At 41.9% G+C, this 24,033-nt stretch overlaps 1 protein-coding gene across 1 annotated transcript; it reads left to right on the forward strand.

Annotated features, from left to right (window-relative positions):
• The first annotated feature begins 7,364 nt into the window (after positions 1-7,364).
• On the forward strand, positions 7,365-8,444 carry LOC124232184 (melanoma-associated antigen B3-like). Its single transcript, XM_046649147.1, has one exon. It carries the CDS (start codon positions 7,365-7,367, stop codon positions 8,442-8,444), a length of 1,080 nt encoding a protein of 359 aa, XP_046505103.1.
• The last annotated feature ends 15,589 nt before the right edge of the window (positions 8,445-24,033 follow it).

Here is a 24,033-nt window from a genome sequence, read left to right on the forward strand (position 1 = left end):
AAACAAACAAAGAAACAAATAATTCAATTTAAAACTGAGCAAAGAGGGGCTGGCCCTGTGGCCGAGTGGTTAAGTTCACGCGCTCCGCTGCAGGCGGCCCAGTGTTTCGTCGGTTCGAATCCTGGGCGCAGACATGGCACTGCTCGTCAGACCACGCTGAGGCAGCGTCCCACATGCCACAACTAGAGGAACCCACAACGAAGAATACACAACTATGTACCGGGGGGCTTTGGGGAGAAAAAGGAAAAAATAAAATCTTTAAAAAAAACTGAGAAAAGAAACTGAATATTTTTCCAAAGAAGACATACAAGTGGCCAATAGGTATATAAAAAGGTGCTCAACACCACTAATGATCAGGGAAATGCAAATCAAAACTGCAATAAGATATTACATACCTGTTATTATTTGGTAATAGATAGCTATTACCAAAAGACAAGAGCTACCAGGTGTTGGCAAGAGTGTTAAGAAAAGGGAACCCTTGTACACCATTGGTGGGAATGTAAATTGGTACAGTCATTATGGAAAACAGTTTGGAGGTTCCTCAAAAAATTAAAACTAGAACTAACACATGATTCATCAATGTCACTTTTGAGTACATAGCCAAAGGAAATGAAATCAGTATCTCAAAGGAAGGCCTGCACTCCTATGTTCACTGCAACATCATTCACAATAGCCAAGATATGGTAACAACTCAAATGTTCATCAGCAGATAAGTGGACAAAGAAAATGTGGCATATAGATACAATGGAATATTATTTAGCCTTAAAATGAAAGAAATCTTGTCATATGGGATAACATGGGTGAACCTAGGAGACATTATTCTAAATGAAATATGCCAGTCACAGAAGGATACATACTGCATATTCCCACCTATATGAGGTATCTGAAGTAGTCAAACACATAGAAACACAGAATAGAATTGTGGTGGCCATGGGCTGGGGGTAGTGAGAAATGAAAAGTTGCTGTTCAACTGGCATAGCTTCAGCTATGCAAGATGAATAAGTTCTAGAGATCTGCTGTAAAACATCATGCCTATATTTAACGATACTGATTATGCACTTAAAAATTTGTTAAAAGCGTAGTTCTCATGTTAAGTGTTCTTATCACGACAAGAAAAAAGTTGATTTTCTTGCTCTCTCCCCAAGTAGAGAGTAAGCTGATTAAGTGCAAGTATTTGGAAAAGATAACTCTTGTATACTGTTGGTGGGAATGTAAATTGGTTCAGTCACTATGAAAATTCCTCAAAAGATTAAAAATAGAACTACCATATGATTCAGGAATCCCACTTCTGGGTATATATCCAAAGGAATTGAAATCAGGATCTTGAAGAGATATCTGCACTCCCATGTTCATTTTAGCATTATTCACAATAGATAAGACATGGAAGCAACTTAAAGGTGTCCATTCATGGTGGAGTGGATTAAAAAAGATATGGTGTATGCATACAATGGAGTATTATTCAATCTTCAAAAGAAGAAAACCTTGCTGTATTCAACAACAGAGATGAACCTAGAGGACATTATGCTAAGTGAAATAAGCCAGACACAGAAGGACAAATACATGATACCACTTATATGAAGAATCTAAAATAGTCAAACTGAGAGAAGCAGAACAGAATGACGGTTGCCAGGGGCCGGGAGGAGGGCTAATGGCGAGGTCTAGGTCACAAGGAGCGAAGTTTCAGTTACATGAGGTGAATAAATCCCTGAAATGTGCTGTATAGCATAAAGCCTACAGTTAACAATACCATATTGGTTAACAACACCACTTAAAAATTTCTGAGGGGGTACATATTTTGTTAATTGCTCTTGTCACCCCCCCCCCCAAAAAAAAAGAAAGAAAGAAAGAAGGCAGGAGAAAATTTTTTGGAGGTAATGGATATGTTTATGGCATAGATTGTGACAATGGCTCGCAGGCATATACTTATCTCAAAACTCATCAAGCTGTATACATTAAATGCACAGCTTTTTGTATTTGAATCATACCTCAATAAAGTGGCTTACAAAAAAGAGCAGATATTTTGTCCTATTTGGAGTTGTAGTCTCAGCACAGTGCCTAGCATACAGTAGACACTTTATAAATATTTAGTCAATAAAGGACAAAAAGAAAGAGTATAAATAAGGAAAAGATTGTCAATTCTTGTTTTGCCTAATTTCTTCTAGTGTTTTTTCTTGCAAAGTAAAAGTTACATACCTGGATTTGCTTAGATTACTTATGAATGTAAGAGAAATTAAATCCTAATGAATTAGACATCATACGCACTCTCTTGTTTATTTCTATAACACTAATTGAAAATGAGCTCTTTGGAAGGCTTCATGCTATTACTGGGGATGATTTCCAAAAAACCCCAAAACAACAACAACAACAAGATCTAGTTCCTGCCCACTGAATTTTAAAGTCTAGGAGCTGCTATCATATAAAAAAGATGGTGAGATACCCTCTATGACCTAGGGAACAAGTAAAAAGAAGGAGTGAAGAGGGGAGGAGGTTTGAGTTGAAAGCAGTCAAGTGTCAATACCCTAAGGCGAGGCAGTTTGGAGCCTTAGGAACCTGCAAATCCTTCAGTGAGAGGTAATTTTAAGTGAGGTTACGTGGTGGGCTAGATGAGGCTATTGGAATGATGAGCAGGTGCCAGACCCTCAGATGGAGGGCCTCATAGATAAAAGAGACTGCAGTGGAAAATTGTCCTTAACATTCACTTGGTATTGTAGGTAAACCAGAGAAAAACTCCACCCGGGGTAGGAATGGAAGATGTCCTGTGCTCTTGTCTCAGTGCAGTTGAACACAATGCACAGACTAGTTCTGTGTACATCATCATCAGAGAGTTTCTGAGAAATAAGGGTTATACTCCCTTGAGGTGGGATGCCCAGAATCCACTGGACTCGCACTCTTTATCCTGGGTTGGGGAGCCAGAGAACACTCAATTAAAAGTGAACTCAATTAGTTTATCTTGTGTGTAACTTGGCACATTCTAGGCAAGGTCTAGATTTTTGCTGGTGGTTAAATGAATGAAAATAATGGTGATTTAGATGGAAGGGCAGCCAGCTGAGTTAGGAAAGATACTGATCATTGACAAAAATTCTTAGAACTTTTGAGTTGTATCCAAGTGGAAAGACTCCCACAAAGGCACTATACATTTTATCATCTGATGAGGATATGTTACATCATTGTCCTTGCTAAGCAATATTTTGGTTGATTGCGATTTCTTTGTCTTGGAGTTTGGTGATGTGCTCAAGTTCACAGGGCCAGTAAGAGAGCTGGGACTAGACTCCTGGTCTGAATTCCTCTAGAACTCACACTGTTGGTTCCACTCCTCTCTACCTAAAGCAAACTTTGTGTTCCTCAATGCCCCAAAATGTATCTCAGGGGATAAAAGTAAGGATTTTGTGCCCAAAAGACTGGATTGGAATACGTAGCCACAGCAATTAAGAATACCACAGCAAGGGGCCGGGCCAGTGGCACAGTGGTTAAATGCACACATTCTGCTTTGGCAGCCCGGGGTTTGCCAGTTCGGATACCAGGTGCAGGCATGGCACCGCTTGGCAAGCCATGCTGTGGTAGGCGTCCCACATATAAAGTAGAGGAAGATGGGCACAGATGTTAGCTCAGGGCCAGTCTCCCTCAGCAAAAAGAGGAGGATTGGCAGCAGATGTTAGCTCAAGGCTAATCTTCCTCAAAAAAAAAAAAAAAAAAGAATACCACAGTAAATTAAAATCATGAATAAAGAAGAGAAACAGATAATATTCAATGACAACATGATCATTTACACATGCAGTGTCAGATAACCTCAAAACCAGACAATCACAAAACCATCCTGGACAGCTCCTTTCCATTAGGAAGTAAATCAATTAAACCAGAAGTCACATAAGAGGCTAACTCTGACTATTGAAAAGAAAAATAGATTGGCATCATTTTTCTCTGACAGTCCACCCCTGTCCTGTGCCTCTAGTCTTATATTGCAGTTTCCCCATCTCACATCAAGTCTGGAACATGTACCTACAAGGTTTGCATTAGGGACACTGCTCAAGAGTTTGTAGGGATGTGGTATTTTCCAGGCATACATTAATTCAAGAGACGGGAGACAAAATGAGGACCCCAAAATATGATGAGTCATTCAAAGATCTTACCAAACTTGCTCTCAGACCTAGAATGCCCAGGCAGGGCCGTCAGACTAGGCAATCCCTCTTATACTCCTCACAGTTCTCAGCGAGGTGAAAAGTCTTGGCCTAAGGAGAGTGGCCTGGTTCAGTAGAGGGAGGATTCCAGATTGGAGAGATATTAAGTTGAGGACTCTGAATAAGGAATGTGGGGACCACCAACTCCAGAACAGTGATGTTCCATAGGGACTCTACTTTGATGTCACCCTCTCGGGACTCAAATATCCCCGGCCTAATGTGGCTCACTCTAACTTCCACCTGGGAGGTCTCGGGAAAGAAGAGACCTGGATCCAAGCAAAGTAACCTCATGTCAGGGAGAGTACAGTTCTAGGATTGGCCAAGAGCAAAGCGAGATCCCTTAGAGAAGAAAGAGGGGATCACTACACCCACAGATGAGGGGTCTTTTTAGACCCCTGCCCGTGTTCTTAACTATGAAAGCCCAAGCAGAGCTGTAAGGCTTAGAAGCCTCCTCATTTCTGCCTGGCGGGTCTCAGAGAGCTGAGGGCCTTCTCTAGCACAGGACCGGGGGCCCAGTTCTACAGAGGAAGGAGTCTTGGCCATAACTGGAGTCAAGGTGAAGACCCTCAGTGCTAATGAGAGGACCTCTCTCCAAAAGAGGGAGGCACACGTAGTCAGAAGTGATGAGCCCTGACTTCCCTCTAGGGACTGAAGAAGGTGCGGGCTTTGTTTGGAGGCTGCCGCACTCTGGCCAGAAGCAGGAGTGCCCCGGGCTCCCACTGATACCGAGGTGAGGACCCTGAGTGAGGACGTAGGGACCACCGACTCCTCAACGACAGGGTCCCACAAAGCTCTGTGCCGGCTGTTGCCCCTCGGAGACCCCCTACCCCACGACACTCCACCCACTACGCAGCCGGGCTCCCACTGATACCGAGGTGAGGACCCTGAGTGAGGACGTAGGGACCACCGACTCCTCAACGACAGGGTCGCACAAAGCTCTGTGCCTGCTGTTGCCCCTCGGAGACCCCCCACCCCACGACACTCCACCCGCTACGCAGCCGTGGCCAGATGTGACGCACCTTGACTTCCGGTTTGGAGCGAGGACCTCACTGGTGGGTGCCGCAGTTTGTTGGTCTGAGCCTGGGTTCTGGGAACTGAGGTAAGAACCTGAATGTGGACTGAAGAGACCACTCCCTCTCCCACAACAAGGGTGGCCCCTCCAAGCCCCGCCCCTGTGATCTATGGCAGTGAAAGGTCCAGCAGAGCCATCAGGCTGGGTTCTGCCTAGAAAGTCTCACGGAGGAAAGCCTTGGTCTGAGAGAGTAGCCCTGATTCTGCACATCAAGGAAACGTAGGCCCTCACTAGAGCAAAGGGGAGGGCCATGAGTGCTAATGAGGAGATCGTTCCCCAGTGAAGATAGTAACACAAAGCAGCACTCTACGCTCAATTCTGGGAGGCTCCAGGCATGAGTAGTCGTATATGATGACTTCACCCCTAGGAGCTCAAGAAGTGAGGGCTTTGTTTGGAGGCTAGTGCACTCAGTTCAATAGAAGGAGGAGTCCCAGGCTCTGATAGACAGAAAGGTGAGGACTCTGAGTGAGGACCTAGGAACCACAGACCCCAGAACAGTGGGGTCTCACAGAGCCCGGTCCCTGCTGTCAGCTCTCAGAGACCCTGAGTAGTCACAGCTGAATGTGGCTCCTCCTGACTTCCGCTTCAGAGATCCCAGGAAGCTAGGACTTTCATTGGGAGCAAGGCCTCTGGCCAGCCAAAGGTGCATTCCCGGGCCTGGTATCAAGACGGGTTGGAAGACCTCGAGTAGGGACTAAGGGGACCACTCCAACCTATAACAAAGGGAGCTCCACTAAGTCTCACTGCTGATATCTGCCCTGGGAGGCCCCAGTAGAGCTGTTAGACTGGGTTCTGCCTGGATAGTCTCAGGAAGGGGAGGGCATTGGTCCAAAGCAGTAGCCTGGGTGCAACAGATGCAAGATACCTAGGCCCTAAATGCAGTGAAGTTGAGGGCCCTGAGCGCTAATGAGACCCACGCAGGGGTGGCAACACAAACCAGCCCCCTGGACTTATTTCTAGGAGGCTCCAGGCAGGAGTAGTCATACAGAGAGGACCCTGACTTTCCCGTCTAGGGACTCAGGGAACTGAGGGCTGTGCTCAGAGGCCAGGCTACCTGGGTTACTGAGGAGAGGAGTCCTCAATCCTACCCAGAGTTAAGGTCAGAGACCTGAGTGAGGACTAAGGGGAAGAAGAACTCTGAAAAAGTAGGGTCTCAGAAATTCTGCCCCTCTCTCAGCCCTGCGGAAACCAGGAATATCTGTCAAGCTGGGGCACCCCCTCACTTCTGTCTGGAGAGTTCCAGAGAGGTGAGGATGTTGGATAATCGAGCAGCCTCAAATCTGCAGAGGGAGGAGACTTAGGAATTCATAGGAATCAGAGTGAGGACTCCGAGTTAAGACTGATGGCACCACTCACCCTAAAAAGAAGGAGACTGCAGAAAGCACCCCCCCCCCCCCCCGCTTGCAGCACTGAGGAAACCAGACATAGAAGTGAGGCGTATGTTTCTTTTTGATGGCATCAGGTTGGTGAGAGCCTTTGTCTGAGGGGAAGGACATCAGATCAGCAGAGGCAAGTGTCCCAGGCTCTATGTAGAGCCAAAGCAAGAACTCTGAATGAGGACTGAGGACCCCAAAGAGCCCAAGACAGAGAATCCCATAGCGCTGTCAGCAGTGGATGCCCCCTGGCAGGGGTGGTGGGCTGAGGTACCCTTTCACTTCTTTTTAAGGCATCCCAAGAAGACGAGGACCTGGGTTTGAGATGTAAATTTACAGCAGCACAGAAGAAGGGGCCCAGGCCCTGCAAAAGTTGATATGATGGTCCTGAATGTGAACTGAGAGGACCCCCACACTCCAGAGTAGAGGGGGCTCCACAAGGATTAGACCTGCCCACCACTGCTCTCAGCCCCAGTAAGCACCAGGCAGAGCTGGTAGGCTACAGCCTGAGGCTCCGTTTAATTATTTCCACAGTTTTCTCAGGGGACAGGTGGATCAGAACAGGAGCCTTGTGGGTTCCTAGAGCAGTGCCCTCTGGGAAACCTGAAGAGGCGGCCTTTTTAAAATCAAGCTGTTATCTTCCTGCTGAAGGTGCTCACACTCTCTTATCCTCTCTCCTCTCATGCCCAGATCACCTGTTGTCCTACTCGCACTCCTGCTTGCTGACCCTGATCCACAGTCATCATGCCTCGGGGTCAGAAGCGTAAGCTCCAAACCCATGAGAAACGCCGCCAATCCCAAGGTGGGACCCAGGCACCGAAGGGTGCTCAGGTCACTGCAACCAAGCAGGAAGCATTCCCCTCCTCGTCCCCTCCTCCTTTTGGTGTTATTACTCCTCAGGGAAAGCCTGGTGCTAGGTCACATAGCCCTCTCAAGAAGCCTCACAGAGCCCTATCCACCACCACTATGTCTGCAGGTGTTTCTCACACAAGATCATATGAAGGAGCCAACCGCAAAACTGCGAAAAAATGCAGTTCCTACCAGGCCCCACTCTCCACTGTGCAGTCTCAAAGAGACCCTCTAACCAAGGTGACCGGTATGTTGGTGCAGTTCCTGCTGCACATGCTCAAGATGAAAAAGCCCATTGTGAAAACAGATATGCTGAAGGTTGTCGATAAAAAGTACAAAAGTCGCTTCCTTGAGATCCTCAAAAGAGCTTCTTTCAGTATGGAGGTGGTATTTGGTGTTGACTTAAAGGAAGTCGATTCTGCCAAGCATTCCTACATCCTTGTCAACAAGATGGACCTGCCCAACAATGGGACAGTGAGCTGTGGCAGAGGATTTCCCAAGCCCGGTCTCCTAATGAATCTCCTGGGTGTGATCTTCCTGAAGGGTAACTGCGCCACTGAGGAGGAGATCTGGAAATTCCTGAATAAGATGAGAGTATATGCTGGGAAGAAGCACTTCATATTTGGGGAGCCCAGGAAGCTCATCACCCAAGATTTGGTGAAGCTTAAGTACTTGGAATACCAGCAGGTGCCCAACAGTGATCCTCCACGCTATGAATTCCTGTGGGGCCCAAGGGCCCATGCCGAAACCAGCAAGATGAGAGTCCTGGAGTTTTTGGCCAAGATTAACCATACAGTCCCCAGTGCCTTTGAGTCTTGTTATAAAGAAGCTTTGAGAGATGAGGAAGAGAGAGCCCAAGCCACAGGCGCACTGAGGGCTGACACCAATGCCACCTCCAGTGAATGTTGTGGGCCATGTCTAGCAGCTCCTCCCACATCTAGTGAAGTTGAGGCAGATTCTTCACTTTGTGGTTGAAGAGAGCAGTCAGTGTTTCAAGTAGTGGAGGGCTGGGTCTGACTGAGGGAACACAGTGTCTGACACCTGTGTGTTCCTGTTCTGTATGGGTAATTTGGAGATTTATCTGTATTTTTTGCCATTTTTCAAATGTTGTTACTTCTCAGTGAAATTTTATCCAGCATTATAATCTAAGTTTATGAATTATATTGGTCACGCTTATTGTTATTTGTCAAGCTTAAGAGTAGGAGTTTTGCTGTTTTGAAAAACAGTTGGGAGAGCTTTCATCTAATTTAGGAATCTGGTGCAAGTTAACATGGCATTGGGATACGCATTTCCTCGAAAATGTGAAAAAATTAAGCAGTAAAAATATGGAAACAAGACAGAGAGAAAGAGCAAGATGGTCAGTATTTGCCTTCCTAATCCCTTTTATTCTGTTTTTATGAAATTATAAATAACAGTATATGCTTGGCTAATTTAAGAATATAGAATTAAATAAAAATAAATTGAACCATGCTCACGGGTTCATTTATTCCGCAGACATTAATTGAGCATCTACTCTTAGAAGGCTCCATGCTAGCACTGAGAGAGCTGAGAAAAAGAAGACCTAGCCACTGACCATAAAATTACAGAGTAGAGAAACAGCTATCATAGAAGGAAAATGGCGATATACACTCTAAGACCAAAAGGAGGAATGGAAAGACAGGATAAGAGAGGAGAGAGGTAGTTGTAGATGAGAGCAGTCAAGTGTAAATTCCCTGAAGCAAGGCAGTGTTGGGCCTTGGGAAAATGTAAGTCCCTCAGTGGGAGGTATTCTAAGTTAGCCGTGTGGTGGGCTAGATGAGGCTGTGATCAGTTTGAGCAGGGGCTAGACCCTCAGCTGGTGGGCCCCTTAGTTGAAAGACCAAGCCTGGAATGGGAAACTGCCCTTAACAGTTACTTTGGGGTCATGGATAAGCCAGAGAGAAATCACCTGGGGCAGGGATGGAGCTGGCCCTGTGCTCTTGTCGCAGTGCAGGTGAACACAGTGTGCAAATTAGATGTTTTGTTCACATCATCTCCAGGGAGTTTCTGAGACATAAGGGGGCTACAGGTATCCCCTACTATCTGAAAGTAGAGCATTCCTATGAATCCTTTCATAAGCCGAAGTGACATGAAGTGACATAAAGTGAAGAAGCAATTACCATTAATCAATATGGGGAAAAAATAACCTACCAAATCATACCGAATAACACATCAAACCTAAGATAACACTAACGAATAGTAAAAGCAGGAACGATAAGATAAATACAAAGCCTGTATAAAGTAGAAATAATGTATGTACAGTGATGTTTCACTTACCAGAATCGGGAAGACAGCGAGCACACTGGAAGGCTGAGAGGTATTGGTGGGAATGGTGGGGTGTTAGGCTGAGTCATTGGAGGTTGGGGTGGTGGGAAATGCAGGAGCCTGGGCTGTACGAGAGAAAGGAAGATGGGTCACCTATTAACACTCATCGTCGTCCGAATCCATCAGGGCAGGCAGATCACTAACGTCTACACCTTCTTCTATGTCCGCCTGCCTTGAAGATGAAGCTCGAGGTTCATCTTATGCTGTGGCTGATGTGGAAAGCTTGAAATATGACAGTATGCTTGACTGCTTAGCCTTTGTAATGGCTCACTGCAAAACAAATGCTGAATGCTATTTTCACGTTTTGCATTTTTTTCGTAAAAGCAAAAACCCTCTTTGGCTTTCTCTTGGTTAGCAAAAACAGGTACTAATGTAGGTCCTTCATAAAAGCAAAGTGGTATAAAGTGAACTTTTGGATTGTGTGGGAAGCCTGGACTTCCTTGAGGTGAGAAGCCCAGAATCCACGGGACTGGCACTCTTTGCCCTGGGTTGGGGGAGCCAGAGTCCACTCCATCAAAAAGTCATGCAAATTTTGTTATCTTGTATGTAATTTGGCAAATTCTGGCAAGGTCTAGATTTCTGGTGGTGGTTAAACGGATGAAAGTAGAAGTGGTTTAGAAAGAAGAACAGCTGAGACGGAGGTAAGTCTTTGGTCCTTGAAGCATATTTGATGATCTTCGTGTTTCATGCACTGAGGAAGTCTACTGCACGGTGACATTGAACAACATACTCCAGTGGGGAAATATTACTTAGTTTTCCTTGCTGAGCAGCATTTTGCCTGATACAGTTTTCTTTGTCCTAGAGCACTGCCTATTTTCTGACATCTCCTGGATGAAAAATTAAATCTTAGTGTAGTGGATTGAGACTCCAGGGGACAAATTAATCATAGTAAGAAGTGGCCTTCTTTAAAGTCTTGGTACAGGCCAGGCAATGTGCCAAGCACTTTACGTGCATTATATACATTCCACTAGTCCCCAAGACACAGCTTATCAAACCCGTTTCACAGGTGAAAAGACTGAGGCTCACAGAGTTTGGTAATGTGCTCAATTTCACATGGCTACTAAGTAACAGGTTGAAGCTAGACCCCTGGCCTGAATTAGGCTAAAGCCCTCACTTTTCCACTCCTCCTAGCCTGAGGCCAACCTCGTATTCCTTAATTCATCTTTGTTCTCACTACTCCACAATGGATCTCAAGTGATAAAAAGAAGGACTCCGTGCCCAAAACACTGGTTTGGAATGCATAAGCAGAGCAATAAGCATATCAGAAAAATTGAGAAGTGTGAATAAAGGAGAGAAAGAGATGATACTCGATGACACTATGATCATCAACATATCTAAAGTCAGATAACCTCAAAAGATCAGAGGCTCACAAAATCACTCTGGGCAGCCCCTTCCACATAGAAAGCGAAATCTATTCAAACAGAAGTTACCTAAGAGGCTGTCTGGCTAGTGAAAAGAAGGAATAGGTCAACATATTCTTTTCTTTGACAGTATACCTGTCCTGGGGACTCTGCTTTGTGTTACAGCTTCTGTATCTCATATCTGAAGGGACCCAGCCTCTGAAGGGTTTGCAATAGGGAAACTGGTAAGAGTAAGGTTATTATGCAGATTTAAATCCTTGCCTTGCCCATTGATAAGAGTTTCTAGAGATAAGGTCATCCCCCCTTCTCCCTGGTACAGAGTTTCCCTTCCAAATGTAAATGTCTCTTAGGAAGGGTAAGTCAATTGCACTTTTCAGAATTTTTCTCATGTCTGCAGTTTTTAAAAGTAACCAGCCCGGGGCTGGCCCCGTGGCCGAGTGGTTGGGTTCGCGCGCTCCGCTGCAGGCGGCCCAGTGTTTCGTTGGTTCGAATCCTGGGCGCGGACATGCCACTGCTCGTCGGACCACGCTGAGGCAGCGTCCCACATGCCACAACTAGAAGAACCCACAACGAAGAATACACAACTATGTACCGGGGGGCTTTGGGGAGAAAAAGGAAAAAATAAAATCTTTAAAAAAAAAATTAATTAAAAAAAATAAAAAAATAAAAGTAACCAGCCCAAAATAATCCTCATGCCAAAGAGACACATTTTGGGTGGCCAATTCTGATCCCCCACAGTCCTGCCTTTGAAATTTTGAGAAGTTTCACAGTCCAGAAGCTGAGTGGTAGATCGTTCCATTTCATTGAACACATTTCTTAGTCCTGATAGTAAATCAATCCAGTTAAATTCATCTTAGAAGGCAGTGATAAAGTGGCCTCCCAAAGTCAGGCCTATATTGTGGAAGCAAGCAATCAGGTATTTAGTAAGAAGTATTTCTAGGGAAACAAAAAGAAAAACAAGGTTAATGGTTGGAGCAAATTATAAACCAGTTTCTGAGCCCAGGAGAGAGTCAGTCAAGATGATTTTTAGTTGTCAGGGTCAAAGCATCCTTTGCAGCTTGAGATGTCTCTGATGATGTCCTCAGGTATTCAGGTGTCCTTTTGAGTGGCTTACACAGCAACAGGCATGTTATCGTGGTGATCCTGACAAAGTCCATATCAAGTTATCCAGCTTCAGTTTGCAGGGCTTCAGGAACAAGGATGGCTTCAGTTCTCAACGATTTCGAATAAAAATGATGGATAAAATTGAAAATCTTAGTTTGGAGATTTGTATCCAGATATTTCAAGAGACTAGAAGAATTCAGGATCCAGTCCCATTTACAGGCAGAAAGCAAAAACCTCAAAGACAGTCAGCAGAAGGAGGATCTAATATCCACAAATGTGTATTATGGTTTTTACTGAAACATAATTTTTCTCTCCAAAATCACCCTCATTTTTACCAAAGATAGCTAAATTAAGATGACTGGTTTGCAAAATAAGTCTAGTTTCAAAAAATTTGGCCCAATTATTTACATAAGTACAGCAAGAATAGCAATTGATCATAAAGGCTCTTTTAAATCTGCTTTGCTGGAACTTTTTATGAGGAATCTCAGAGTGAACTTTAAAGGCCTCTCGAGGCCAGGAAAGCCACGCCAAGGACTTTGTCATCAGGTTTTGCCTGCAATACCTTAGATTTGGGTGGATTCCTCTCTTGTCTTGGGGTCCCCAAAATGTTTTGAGGTTCCAGCCACCTGCCAGATAAGTGATCTTCCTTACTTACCAGGTAAGATTGCTAGGAAACAAGGCAGCAGGCCAATGTTTCCAAGTGGCTTTATTCCAGAAAGTAACCTTTATTCCTCAACAGCTGTCTTGTCATATCTGAGCCTGTATGTTTCTCTCAAATATGACATTCCAGGGGCCCGCCCCGTGGCCAAGTACGTAAGTGCATGCGCTCCACTTCAGTGGCCCAGGGTTTTACTGGTTCGTATCCTGGGCACGGACATGGCACTGCTCATCAGGCCGTGCTGAGGTGGCATCCCACGTAGCACAACCAGAAGGACCACCACTACAATGTACAACTATGTACTGGGGGCATCGGGGAGAAGAAGAAAGAAAAAAAGTTGGGCAACAGATGTTAGCTCATGTGCCAATCTTAAAAAAAGAAAAAAAATATGACATTCCAGTCAAAGCCTTGGTAATATAACCAATGTTTCCAGTTGTGTCCTGTTATAAGGTGAACAGACAGATCCTTATTGAACTTATGCAAATGACTATATTGCCATGAAAACAATACTCACTCACGAAGAGTTTCCAAATCCTGGAGGGATCAGGTAGGGAGAAAAATAAATAAATGTTTCAATTTGGATTACAAAAGTATAATTTACTGAATTGATATGTCATGGGTAATTTGAAAGAAAAGAGAAAAAGATCTCCGTAAATCTGAAAAAGCAAAGCATCTAAAAAGAAAGCAATATTTCAAACAAAAGTCATAACAATTTACAACCATCTTCATTAGTTCATTTGGTCCTGTGTAATTGATTCTTGATCTTAATCTTCTGTTAGCAGTTTTATGAGGTCATTAGTTTCTCTGTTAGAGTTCTGTAATTTCTTACCCAGTTTAGTTTTATAATCAGAAATTTATCAGAAGCCTGCATCCTAGAGCAAGTATTAGGGTCCTTTCCACGAAGCTCTCTGAAGATGAGACATATTTGTGAAAGCATCAGATTGAAATAATAACAGTCTGTAAATGACAAAAGACTTAAAAATGGCAATTGACAAAGGAACTTGGCTAATTCTGTGACATACAACACTTTAAGATAATAACTACAATTATGGCTGACAACCAGCACAGATCAGCATTTTAGGTATGTTATAGAATTTTTTAAATTTATCAATAACATTTTTTACCCACATAATGTCATAGGTACCTATGAAACAATGCTCAATTATAACCATAGTAGCAATTAAAGATGTTTAGGCGAATGCAGAAGATTAAATGATTGTAAGAAAAACCTTAGCACTTGTTATTAAACACTTGATAGAAACAATACAGGATATACATTTGGACAAAATATAAAAGTCCTACCCTTCTGCTACACTACTCAAAGGGAAAACGTTTTAGAATCTCCTTATCAAGATCAGACTAAAAGTTTAAGAGAATTATCCTTTAAGAGAAAGAGAAAAACAAATTCTAATTTTGCACCTGTTTACTTTTGATATTAAAAACACTTAGTTAAATTCATTTTAATTTTAGCGAACTTGACCATGCACAAAACTCTTTTCAGAATTTCTCTTTCACAAACCTTCTATAACTTTCTTTTTACATTCAGAATTTGTCTCACACTTTCTTTCTTCCCTTCTAGTACTTGAGGACAAATTTATCTTTCTTGACGCAACAAACAAAAATATTTCCATTCTTTGTACCATCTTTCTTGAAAATATACATCTTACTTTCCTCGAATACAAATATGTTTTCCTTATTAATTTCTAGTAGCTTTAATCACATACTAGAATTTTTAACCCTTAGAAACCTTAATTTTATGTAAAAACTAAGAAGTAAGCAATTATAAACTGTCTTTTACATTAGCATTTTGTGGCTTGGCAAGTTTATAAATACCTTCTACAATTTTAGAAACTTACTTTATAGTACAATCTTTTAAGAAAACACAAGACATGTTTACCAACAGACCCAAACCCGTTTTAATTTCTTTGTGATAAAAAGCCAAAAGTAGTAAGGTAAAGCTACATTTAATGATGAGTGTCTAATATTTTGTTTTATTTGGAAATGATCTAGATACTCAATGAATTTTCATCATTTAAATTTAACCTAGCAAAACATGAAAGTTTTAAGTTACCAAAGAGATTTTGGAAGTTCTGAAATACATGTCATTAAATATAATTATTGTTAATTATTGCTATAATAATTGCTAAACTCTTATTTCCTTTACCTCTAAAGCATTTGTTACCAACAATTATGTTTAGGTTACCCACAAACACTACATGAGACATTGGACAAAATTAGCTATCATTCTAAGTTATTATGCTGACAAATTTGTAACAGGGATAACATGAGCTTTTTTTTTAAACTAGTAAACTCAGGCTGCATGTCTGCATCATAGCCAACGCTGATAACTGCGGACATGTTTATTTTAAGCAAATTGACAAACTTAAAAAAGCTTTCAATCGCCAAATGTTAATTTTATCAGATTAACTTGAATGCCATTTGGGTTAGTTTCTATTACATTTAGAAATAATGTTAGCGTTTATTTTAAGCCAATTAAACAGAGCTCTTAATTTTGGCCATACCATTTGCAGATAAAATGTCACAGATATATATATCACACACATAGACACACATAAACACACAGGTAGACACAGACAGAGATGTTAAATTTTTGTTATGAATCAGGTGCAATACAAAACTCACTAGCTTCTGAGAAAATTTGCTTTTCAAAGAATGGCTCTCAGGTCCTAGAGAAGATGGGAGCAGAAAACCTACATCATAAAGGCACAGGGAAACCAGTCAAGTTTTCTTCAAGAGGGAGTTTCTGAGGCATATTTGCCTTATTTGTTTCTAATGTCTCAATCTTTTGTCTCAATTAATATCTAGGAGCATTTTGGGGGGAACAGGGGAGGCTCTGGTGTTGGCAAAAGACGGGCGAACTTTGAACTGCTTTCTAGAGCCATACCTGCAGCCTTGCAGAGATTTGCCAGACAAAGATGGTTGCTTCTGGTTCCCCAAAGAACTGGATTACAGCCTGAATGACAAAAAAAGAGGCTGACTCACCCACCAGCTACACCCTTCCAATAGCTTCTTTATATCAGGGGAATTTTTAACTTAATAGGTGAATGGAAAGATTTTTATATTCTAGAATTTCCAGGACAATGCCTCGCGCCTCTGAGTCTGCACAAAGCATTTAACAAAGGCTCTTTTTTAAGTGTACAATTTAACCCTAGGCCAAGTTAGCTTGGGGGAGGCGCTTTTATTACCCCTTTTCACTATGTTGATGCGAATAATCCATAACCAATCTATAAATCAAAATTTGGGTGAGTTTATTATGAGTCAAATGTGAGGACCATATAGCCCAGGTCCTTCCTTCCCCGAGAAAGGAAGGGCACCAGAGAAGTGGGGTGTACTGAGCGGTTATATACCCTCCAAGAACATGTTTCACATACGATTGAAATGTCCCTTTTACAATAGTCATGAGTTTGCTCTGTTGGCACAGCGATTCATGGATACAGCAGGGTAGCAGGTCTGTTGTCTTGAGCTGAGTGGTCACAGGTGAGGGCAGCAATCAGTTCCTAGCCTAGGGAGAGAAGCTTATCCTGAAGGAAATGCCAATGTGGGGGAAGTTTCATCTTTATCTTAAAGCCATTTGTTCTTGTCTTTGGGACATAGCAAATGCTTAAAGCAGATATGCAATGCATGCTCAATGGCCATGTCAGGCCCTTTTGGAAAAGAAAACAAAGTCAGGCTGAATTAGGTTTATACCAATTGGCTTCCTCATATGCTGCAGTACATTTGCTTGTCATTTTTATCATTTCTCCCCCCTTCGATCTACAATCTTTCGATAGAAAGCATTGATGATGAAAATATTGTCCCTCAGTGCCAGGGTGGCTGCTGCCTGTCCTGGGTCCACTATGTCCCTCGGTGCCAGGCTTTTATCTCATTTATTTGCCCAGTTGTCTACATTGGGGGAAATAGTTATAGTGGACAAGCATAGAGGCATATATTAATTCAGGAAGCACTTCATAGGTTACATAATTTTCAATTAATTTTAGATCGTAGCACAAATATTGTATGTGTGCTTTTCTATGACTCCTTACATTTAAATTGGTCACAACTATGGAACAAGTACAGTAACATTGACAACAATTCAACGTATTTGAAAACATTAGTTTGAAATGAGTTCTTAGGCATAGTCCTTATCAGAAAAGGAAATTTGTTCAGGATTATAAGATCAATCAACCATCTCCAGTCACCAAGAAACCATTATTCAAGCTTGTATGCCAGCCTTACAACACTGAGTAAACAAAACAGCAATTAGTTTGAATATTATGACTAGTGCAAGAAGTCCAAGAAGTGATAGAAAAAGGAATTCCAATCCAGATCCAAAAATGGAATCTATACTGGAAGGGTGCCAATCAAATAAATCAAACTGGGTGTAGGGTCGCCTAAGGCAGTCACCTGTTTTTCTTCATGTGGTTTAGGAGAGATGACACATTGGGAGATTCATCACATATAAAAGCACAGCATTCAGTTTGAGTAATTGCGGATATACCACCTTGGGATGCAGTAAAAATATCTAAACCCATTCTATTTTGAAGGATAGGCTTTTTCATTAAAGACATTTCAGTATTTTAATAAGGCTCTTGCTGCTTGACTATCGCTAAGGGCTAGTTGAGTAAATTCAGTCAGGGCTTCCATGTGTGGTAATGACATCTTTTAGCCCCAAAGAAAGAACAAATATAGTCACTTGGTGGCCATACTGATGCGGGGTCAGTGAGCCAAGGAGTCGAAAGAAAGATTTCTTAGACTCTCAAGATCTGGCAGTAGTGCTCTTTTATTTAGAGAATAGTGTGGAATAGCATGGGGACAGGACCCATGGGCAGTCAGAGCTTCTGCTGCCACCGCTTCTGCTGCCCCCACTGGCATGGGGACAGGGCCCATGGGCAGGCAGAGCAGCTGCTGCTGCCCCCGCTGGCATGAGGACAGGACCCATGGGCAGGCAGAGCTGGTGCGTGGGGACAGGACCCACGGGCGGTCAGAGCTCCTGCTGCTGCTGCATGGGGACAGGACCCATGGGCAGTCAGAGCTCCTGCTGCTGCTGCATGGGGACAGGTCCCATGGGCAGTCAGAGCTCCTGCTGCTGCCCTGAGTTGAGGGTTAGGGCTAATTTTATAAGGCATGGGTACGTGACTTATTTTTACTGGAAAAAAAGAAAAGATGATGTAAAAAGTCATTAAATGATTTCAGTGCAGATGGGGTCTGGTTATTGTGCGGTCATATAACTTTAGATACGAATCTGGCCATATAGATCGGCACGCAGGTGAGGATGCCCCGGGCTTCTCTCCCTGGGGCAGTCCTAATTCATACCATAAAAAAAGTCCACTGGGTCATATAGTTTGGCATGTAGGCCAGGTCACCTTGGGCTTCTCTAGCTGGGGCAGCCTTAATCCACATCAATACCAAGGGAACAGTGAATGAGCCTACCTGGCCTTAAAGAGAGAGAGACTGGCAGCAGGTGTTAGCTCAGTGCGACTGTTTCCCTGTTTCCAAGGGAAACTCAGGGTGCAGTGTTTTAGCCATCCACGCAGTAGCCAAGGCCAGAGATTTGTTCCACATAACCAGTGAGTTCCATTAGGAGACACCCAATAAATGCCTGGCCTTCAAGACCGTCCGTTCCAAGTCAATCACTTTCTTTAAGTATGATACTATTTTGACACCTTATATGGAACAATTATAACGTAGATAAACACTTTAAGCATAACAAAGGTTTAAATGAGGGGCATTAAGGTTGGGAATACAGGCCTGGACTGGAGTCTGGGGACACCTGCTGACAACAGACGCTGTCTTCTTCTCATCCTGGTGTGGTCGTTCTCAAGGGGCTGCAAAGAGTCTTTTATCTGATGCCTCTCCTGCCAAATAAATTCTCCGGGTTATAGTCCATGACACTTAAGGTCTAGGAACTCTCTCTGAAAAGAATCAGCTACTGACCTTTCGGTTCTTTTAAGCATCTCAAAGAGACCCTGAAAACAATGTAATATATCTCCCTTAAGCAAAGTTGGTTCACATATTTCTTTATCTAATTGCATAGGCTGTCTTACTATTTCAAAAGGAGACAGCCGATGTTTACCGAAAGGGTGTAGATCTAAGATTAAGGAGCACTAGCAGAAGAGCTTTTGGCCATGAGAGAGTAAATGCTTCTGAAAGCTTTGCCAATTAAGTTTTGATTGTGCCATTAGTTCTTTCCACCAATCCTGAGGATTGCGGATGGTAAGTGCAATGGAAATGCTGCATTATTGGCCAAATATTACAAATCGATTTAATTATTTGTCCAGTGAAATGAGTTCCCCAGTCACTGTGTAGCTCAGTAGGAATTCCTCAAACAAGAATTCTCCTTTTCAATAATAATTTACCTAAAGCCATCACTCTTCTGCAAGGAAAGGCCTCAACACAATGTGAGAACATGCAGATCATTATAAGATATATTAACCCTTGAGATGGTGGCATTTGGACAAAGTCCAATTGTCATACCTCAAAAGGTCCCAGGATGGGGAAAGTGGCCTTGTGACTCTTGAAGTGGTTTCTCTGGATTATACTTTGGGCATATAGCACAAAAAGTGTAGGCTTTATGAGCCACTGTGGGAGAAAGTTTCTGAAAGTATTGTTTTTCCCCCTTTGTTCCCTTCTTTATTTCTATTCTTCTGTGGCAATTTCTGGAGCCTAGAGAAGGAAATCTTTTACTGGGTTAGCAGGGTTAATAGAAATTAGCAGGCATTCTTGAGGCTGGACAGCATATCCAGTATGATAACGTCCTTGCTTATTGTTTAAGTAAGACCCATTTGTAAACTGAATTAAATGATAGAATGTAATCGTGGTCTTCTCCCCTAGCGATATTGCAAGCAAGGTAGCGGGGTTAAAATAGGGAATGATATTTACCTACAAAGTGTAACCTAAGAAGGTTTATCATCATTTACTTAGTAATGCCTCCCATGCAATTTAGCATACCAAACAAGTCTAATTAGTATCCTTCCTTTACAGAAGAGAGAACAAATTTCTTTGAGACGTCCCAGGGGCCCTCAGAAAATTCTCAAGGAATGTCAAAATAAAGACTTCATTTAGGATATGAATTGCTGAGAGCTTGTCAAAAATATTTTTAAAACACTTATTTAAAGAAGATGAAGGGGTTGTTGATCTTGTCATCATCAAACAATGGTCACTGAGACAATGCTTCACAATAGGATTCAACCAAAGTGACAACAGAAATGGTCAGAAACCTTAATAGAGACCTCAGGCTTTTTGAACATAGGAATTATCTTAAAGCATAGATCTTCTGTCTTTTAGGTAAACTTACTCAGGTAAAGAAAATCCTTTTCTAAGCTCTTTATCAAGAGCAGACTAAGAGTTGAAGAAAACTATCATTTTGAGAGAGAAAACCAAACTCTAAATTTTGTATCAGCTTACTTTTTATTTTAAGCCTTACTCACTTAATTAAATTCATTTCAATCTTAGCCACCTTGACCATGTACAAAACTCCTCAGGGCTTTACTTCCACCAACTTTCTGTCATTTTCTTTTACATTCAGAATTTGTCCCATGCCTTTCTTGTTTCCTCCTAGTGCTTTAGGACAAATTGATCTTTCTTAACCAAACAAAATATTTCGATTCTTTATACCTTTTTTATTGAAAACTTACATCTTACTTTCCTTGAATACAAATATGTTTTCCTTCTTAATTTCGACTTGCTTTAATCACATCTATTAAATTCTTTAACCCTTAGAAACCTTAATTTTTAGTGAAAATTAAGAAGTAAGCACTTATAAACTGCCTTTTACATTAGCATTCTGTGGCATGGCAAATGTATAAGTACCTTTTATAATTTCTAAAACATGTTACTTCATAGTACAAACTTTTAACAAAATACAAGACATATTAGCTAATAGATCTAAACACTTTTACTTTCTTTGTTATAAAAAGCCAAAAGTAGGTGAACCCACATTTAATAATTAGTGTCTAATATTTTGTCTTACTTGGAAATGATCTAGATACTCAATGAGTTTTATGATTTAAATTAACGCAGCCAAACGTCAAAGTTCCAAGTTACCAAAGAGACTTTGGAAGTTATTTTAAGTACCTACACCACAACACATAGCTATTGTTAAAAGTTCACCCAACACTCATCTTTTTCACATCTATTTAGATACTTGTTCCCAAAAATCATTTAGTTTGCTTACAAGACTTCATGAGACATTAGACAAAATTGGCCATCATCTTCAGTTATTATTTTTGTTAACCAGTTTTGCAATAGATAACATCAGCTTATTTGACCAGCAAACATAGCATAAAGGCCACATGTCTGCATCATATCCAATGCTGATAGTTCAGGGGACATGCCTGTTTTAATGAAACCAACAAACTTAAACAAGCTTTCATTTACCAAAGATTATTTCTTCTCATATTAACTTGAAAGATATTTGGATTTCTTGCATTTAGAAAAGTTTTTGTAAGAGCTTACCTTAAGTCAATTGAATAGACCTCTTTAGAAATCGTACCATCTGGAGGTAAAATGCCACACATTTATAACACACATATATAGACACACACGCAAACAACAGACAGATACAACAAAAATTTTCCTTAGATTTCTGGGCTAGGGTGTTCTCATAGCAGACTGTGGCTGCAAAAACTTGTTTTCCCAGATTTTTTCCTCTTTCTTTCTTCCTTTTGGTCTGGGTTGGGAATATTCCCCCTTTGTTGAGCAATTGCAGTCACAGCATGAAGCCAACTGGAGTTCACAGGAGAGGCTGCCCATTCGGGAACTAATTGGACTTTTTTAGAAGATCCACCTCCCTCTTTTCTTTTAATTTTTTTTTTGCTATAAACTCCAAACAACTTCTAAGGACAGTGTAATGGGTCATAAAATGTACTGCTTGTGAGCATTATTCCCTAGAGAAAGGTCATAAACACTCTCTTACATGCCTCAGTTTCTCCCTCCAGTAATACAATTGCCATAGGGACTGGGAGTGCATAGGTGACCAACTCATATGAGTGCTTCCCTGGATAAGCTATAATTAATTAACATGAATGACAGTGGAGTTCCCTATGGGACCAATGAACATTGTGAGGCATTCAAGCCTCCAACAATCTTGCTGAGGTCCTCAGTTGCCTGAGAACATCTTTCGGCTGGGAGGACCGGTGTCCCTTTTCTTTGGAGCTGAACACATTCAGTCTCTTGTTTCTCTATCAAAGAGTTTGTTCAGACTTTATAAACACAATTCTTTCCAATTTAACCAAATTAAAAGGTCCACCGGCCCCATTCACTCCAAAGTTCCCCCTAGGCTCCCCTAGCCTAGGAAATTCCCCCTAGGTTTCTCTTTCCTAGGAATTCCCCCTAGGTTCCTCTTACCTAAGGTATGTACCAGTACCTCCTTACGACACCTATACTTAAGACCCTAAGTAGCTCATATAAACTCTTGGACCGTCCACTTAAAATAAGGATGTACGGGTTTCAGGAGAATTCACCAGGGTCACCTGAAGAATGTAGTGATCCAAGGGGTTCAATAGGCCCCTATTGGTACCGAATACCAGTTCAGTGTAGATTCTGGGTGGTCTCCTGTGGATTTCTCTGAAATCTTGCCAACTATGCCAAGAAATATTGGTGCAGATAATGCATAATCAATCTGTAAATCAAAATTGGGGTGAGTTTATCATGAACCAAATATTACGACCATATAGTCTGGGGCCTTCCTTCCCCAAGGACAACAGTCAGGAGATTGCTCTGTTGGCACAGTGGATGATGGACACAGCAGGCAGTAGGTCTGCTGTCTCAGTGGACACAGCAGGGTAACAGGTCTGTTGTCTTGAACTGGGTGGTCACAGGTGAGTGCAGCAATACGTTCCTAGTCTAGGGAAAGATGCTTATCCTGAAGGAAATGCCAATGTGGGGGAAGTTTCATCTTTATCTTAAGGCCATTTGTTCTTGTCTTTGGGACATAGCAAATGCTTAAAGCAGATATACAATGCATGCTCAACAACAATGTCAGGCTCCTTTGGAAAATAAGCAAAGTCAGGCTGAATTAGGTTTACACCAAATGGCTTCCTCATATACCCTAAAATATCTTATTGCCTGTCATTTTTATCAATTAGCACCTGATATTAGCCTCTAGTTTTTATCTCATACTGTGCGGTCTCAGGCGACACTATTGACTTCCCTTTTGTAAATTTAATCTGTCTGTAGTGCAGATTTATATGCTGTCTTACAAGCAAGCGTGGGAAATATTCCCTTTCCCCAGTGAAACACAATGTCTATACCCACAATTCAATCTATAACACAATCAGGCAAAAAGAGATACAATCACTTCACATGAAACCTGTAAATATGTTACCATAGCAGGTTTGTTTTTGCCCTCTGCCCAGAAAGCCAAACACTGAGACAACGAGATTGCAGCAGAGAGACAGTTTTAATCACAAGGCAGCCATGTGAGGAAGTAGGTGCTAATATCATCATTTTTTTTTTTACAAGATTTCATCTGAATTCCATCAACTCTTATACCTCTAATCATAGCCTTCATTAAGACTTTATCAATAGGTCTTGGTCTTATAATGTTGGACAGGGGAAGCATTCTCAGTCTGACATTTTAAACCATACTCAGGCAAAGTTGATACAAGCTCTTTATTTAAAATCAGCTCAAATATTCCAACTTTTATAATCTTATCAACACTTGGACTTTTACCTTTTCTCAATTTAATTGTAACCTGAGTCCGGGTCTTAAGGACAATAATTTTTTTTTTGGATTTCCTTTTTATAAAAAAAAAATTGGCCTTTTTATGGGTACCAATAAAACAATTATGATGAAGCCGTCACAAATTTTTTCCCAAATTTAGAAGCTTTTCCAATTTAAATGACCCATCATCTGCCACACTGATGAGTAGGATCTTAACAGCGATTCATATCAATAAACTTAACCATGGACACCAGAGGCATCCCCAAAAGAGATCTAGAAAGTTCACTCCCAAAAAATAGTCTAAGAAAGCAAAGGCCGGGGCCAGCCCTGTGGCCGAGTGGTTAAGTTCATGCGCTTTGCCTTCAGTGGCCCAGGGTTTCACCTGATTGGATCCTGGGCGTGGACATGGCACCGCTCATCAGGCCAGGTTGAGAC

The sequence above is a fragment of the Equus quagga genome, unplaced genomic scaffold (assembly GCF_021613505.1).
Source record: "Equus quagga isolate Etosha38 unplaced genomic scaffold, UCLA_HA_Equagga_1.0 HiC_scaffold_313_RagTag, whole genome shotgun sequence".
NCBI lineage: Eukaryota > Metazoa > Chordata > Mammalia > Perissodactyla > Equidae > Equus > Equus quagga.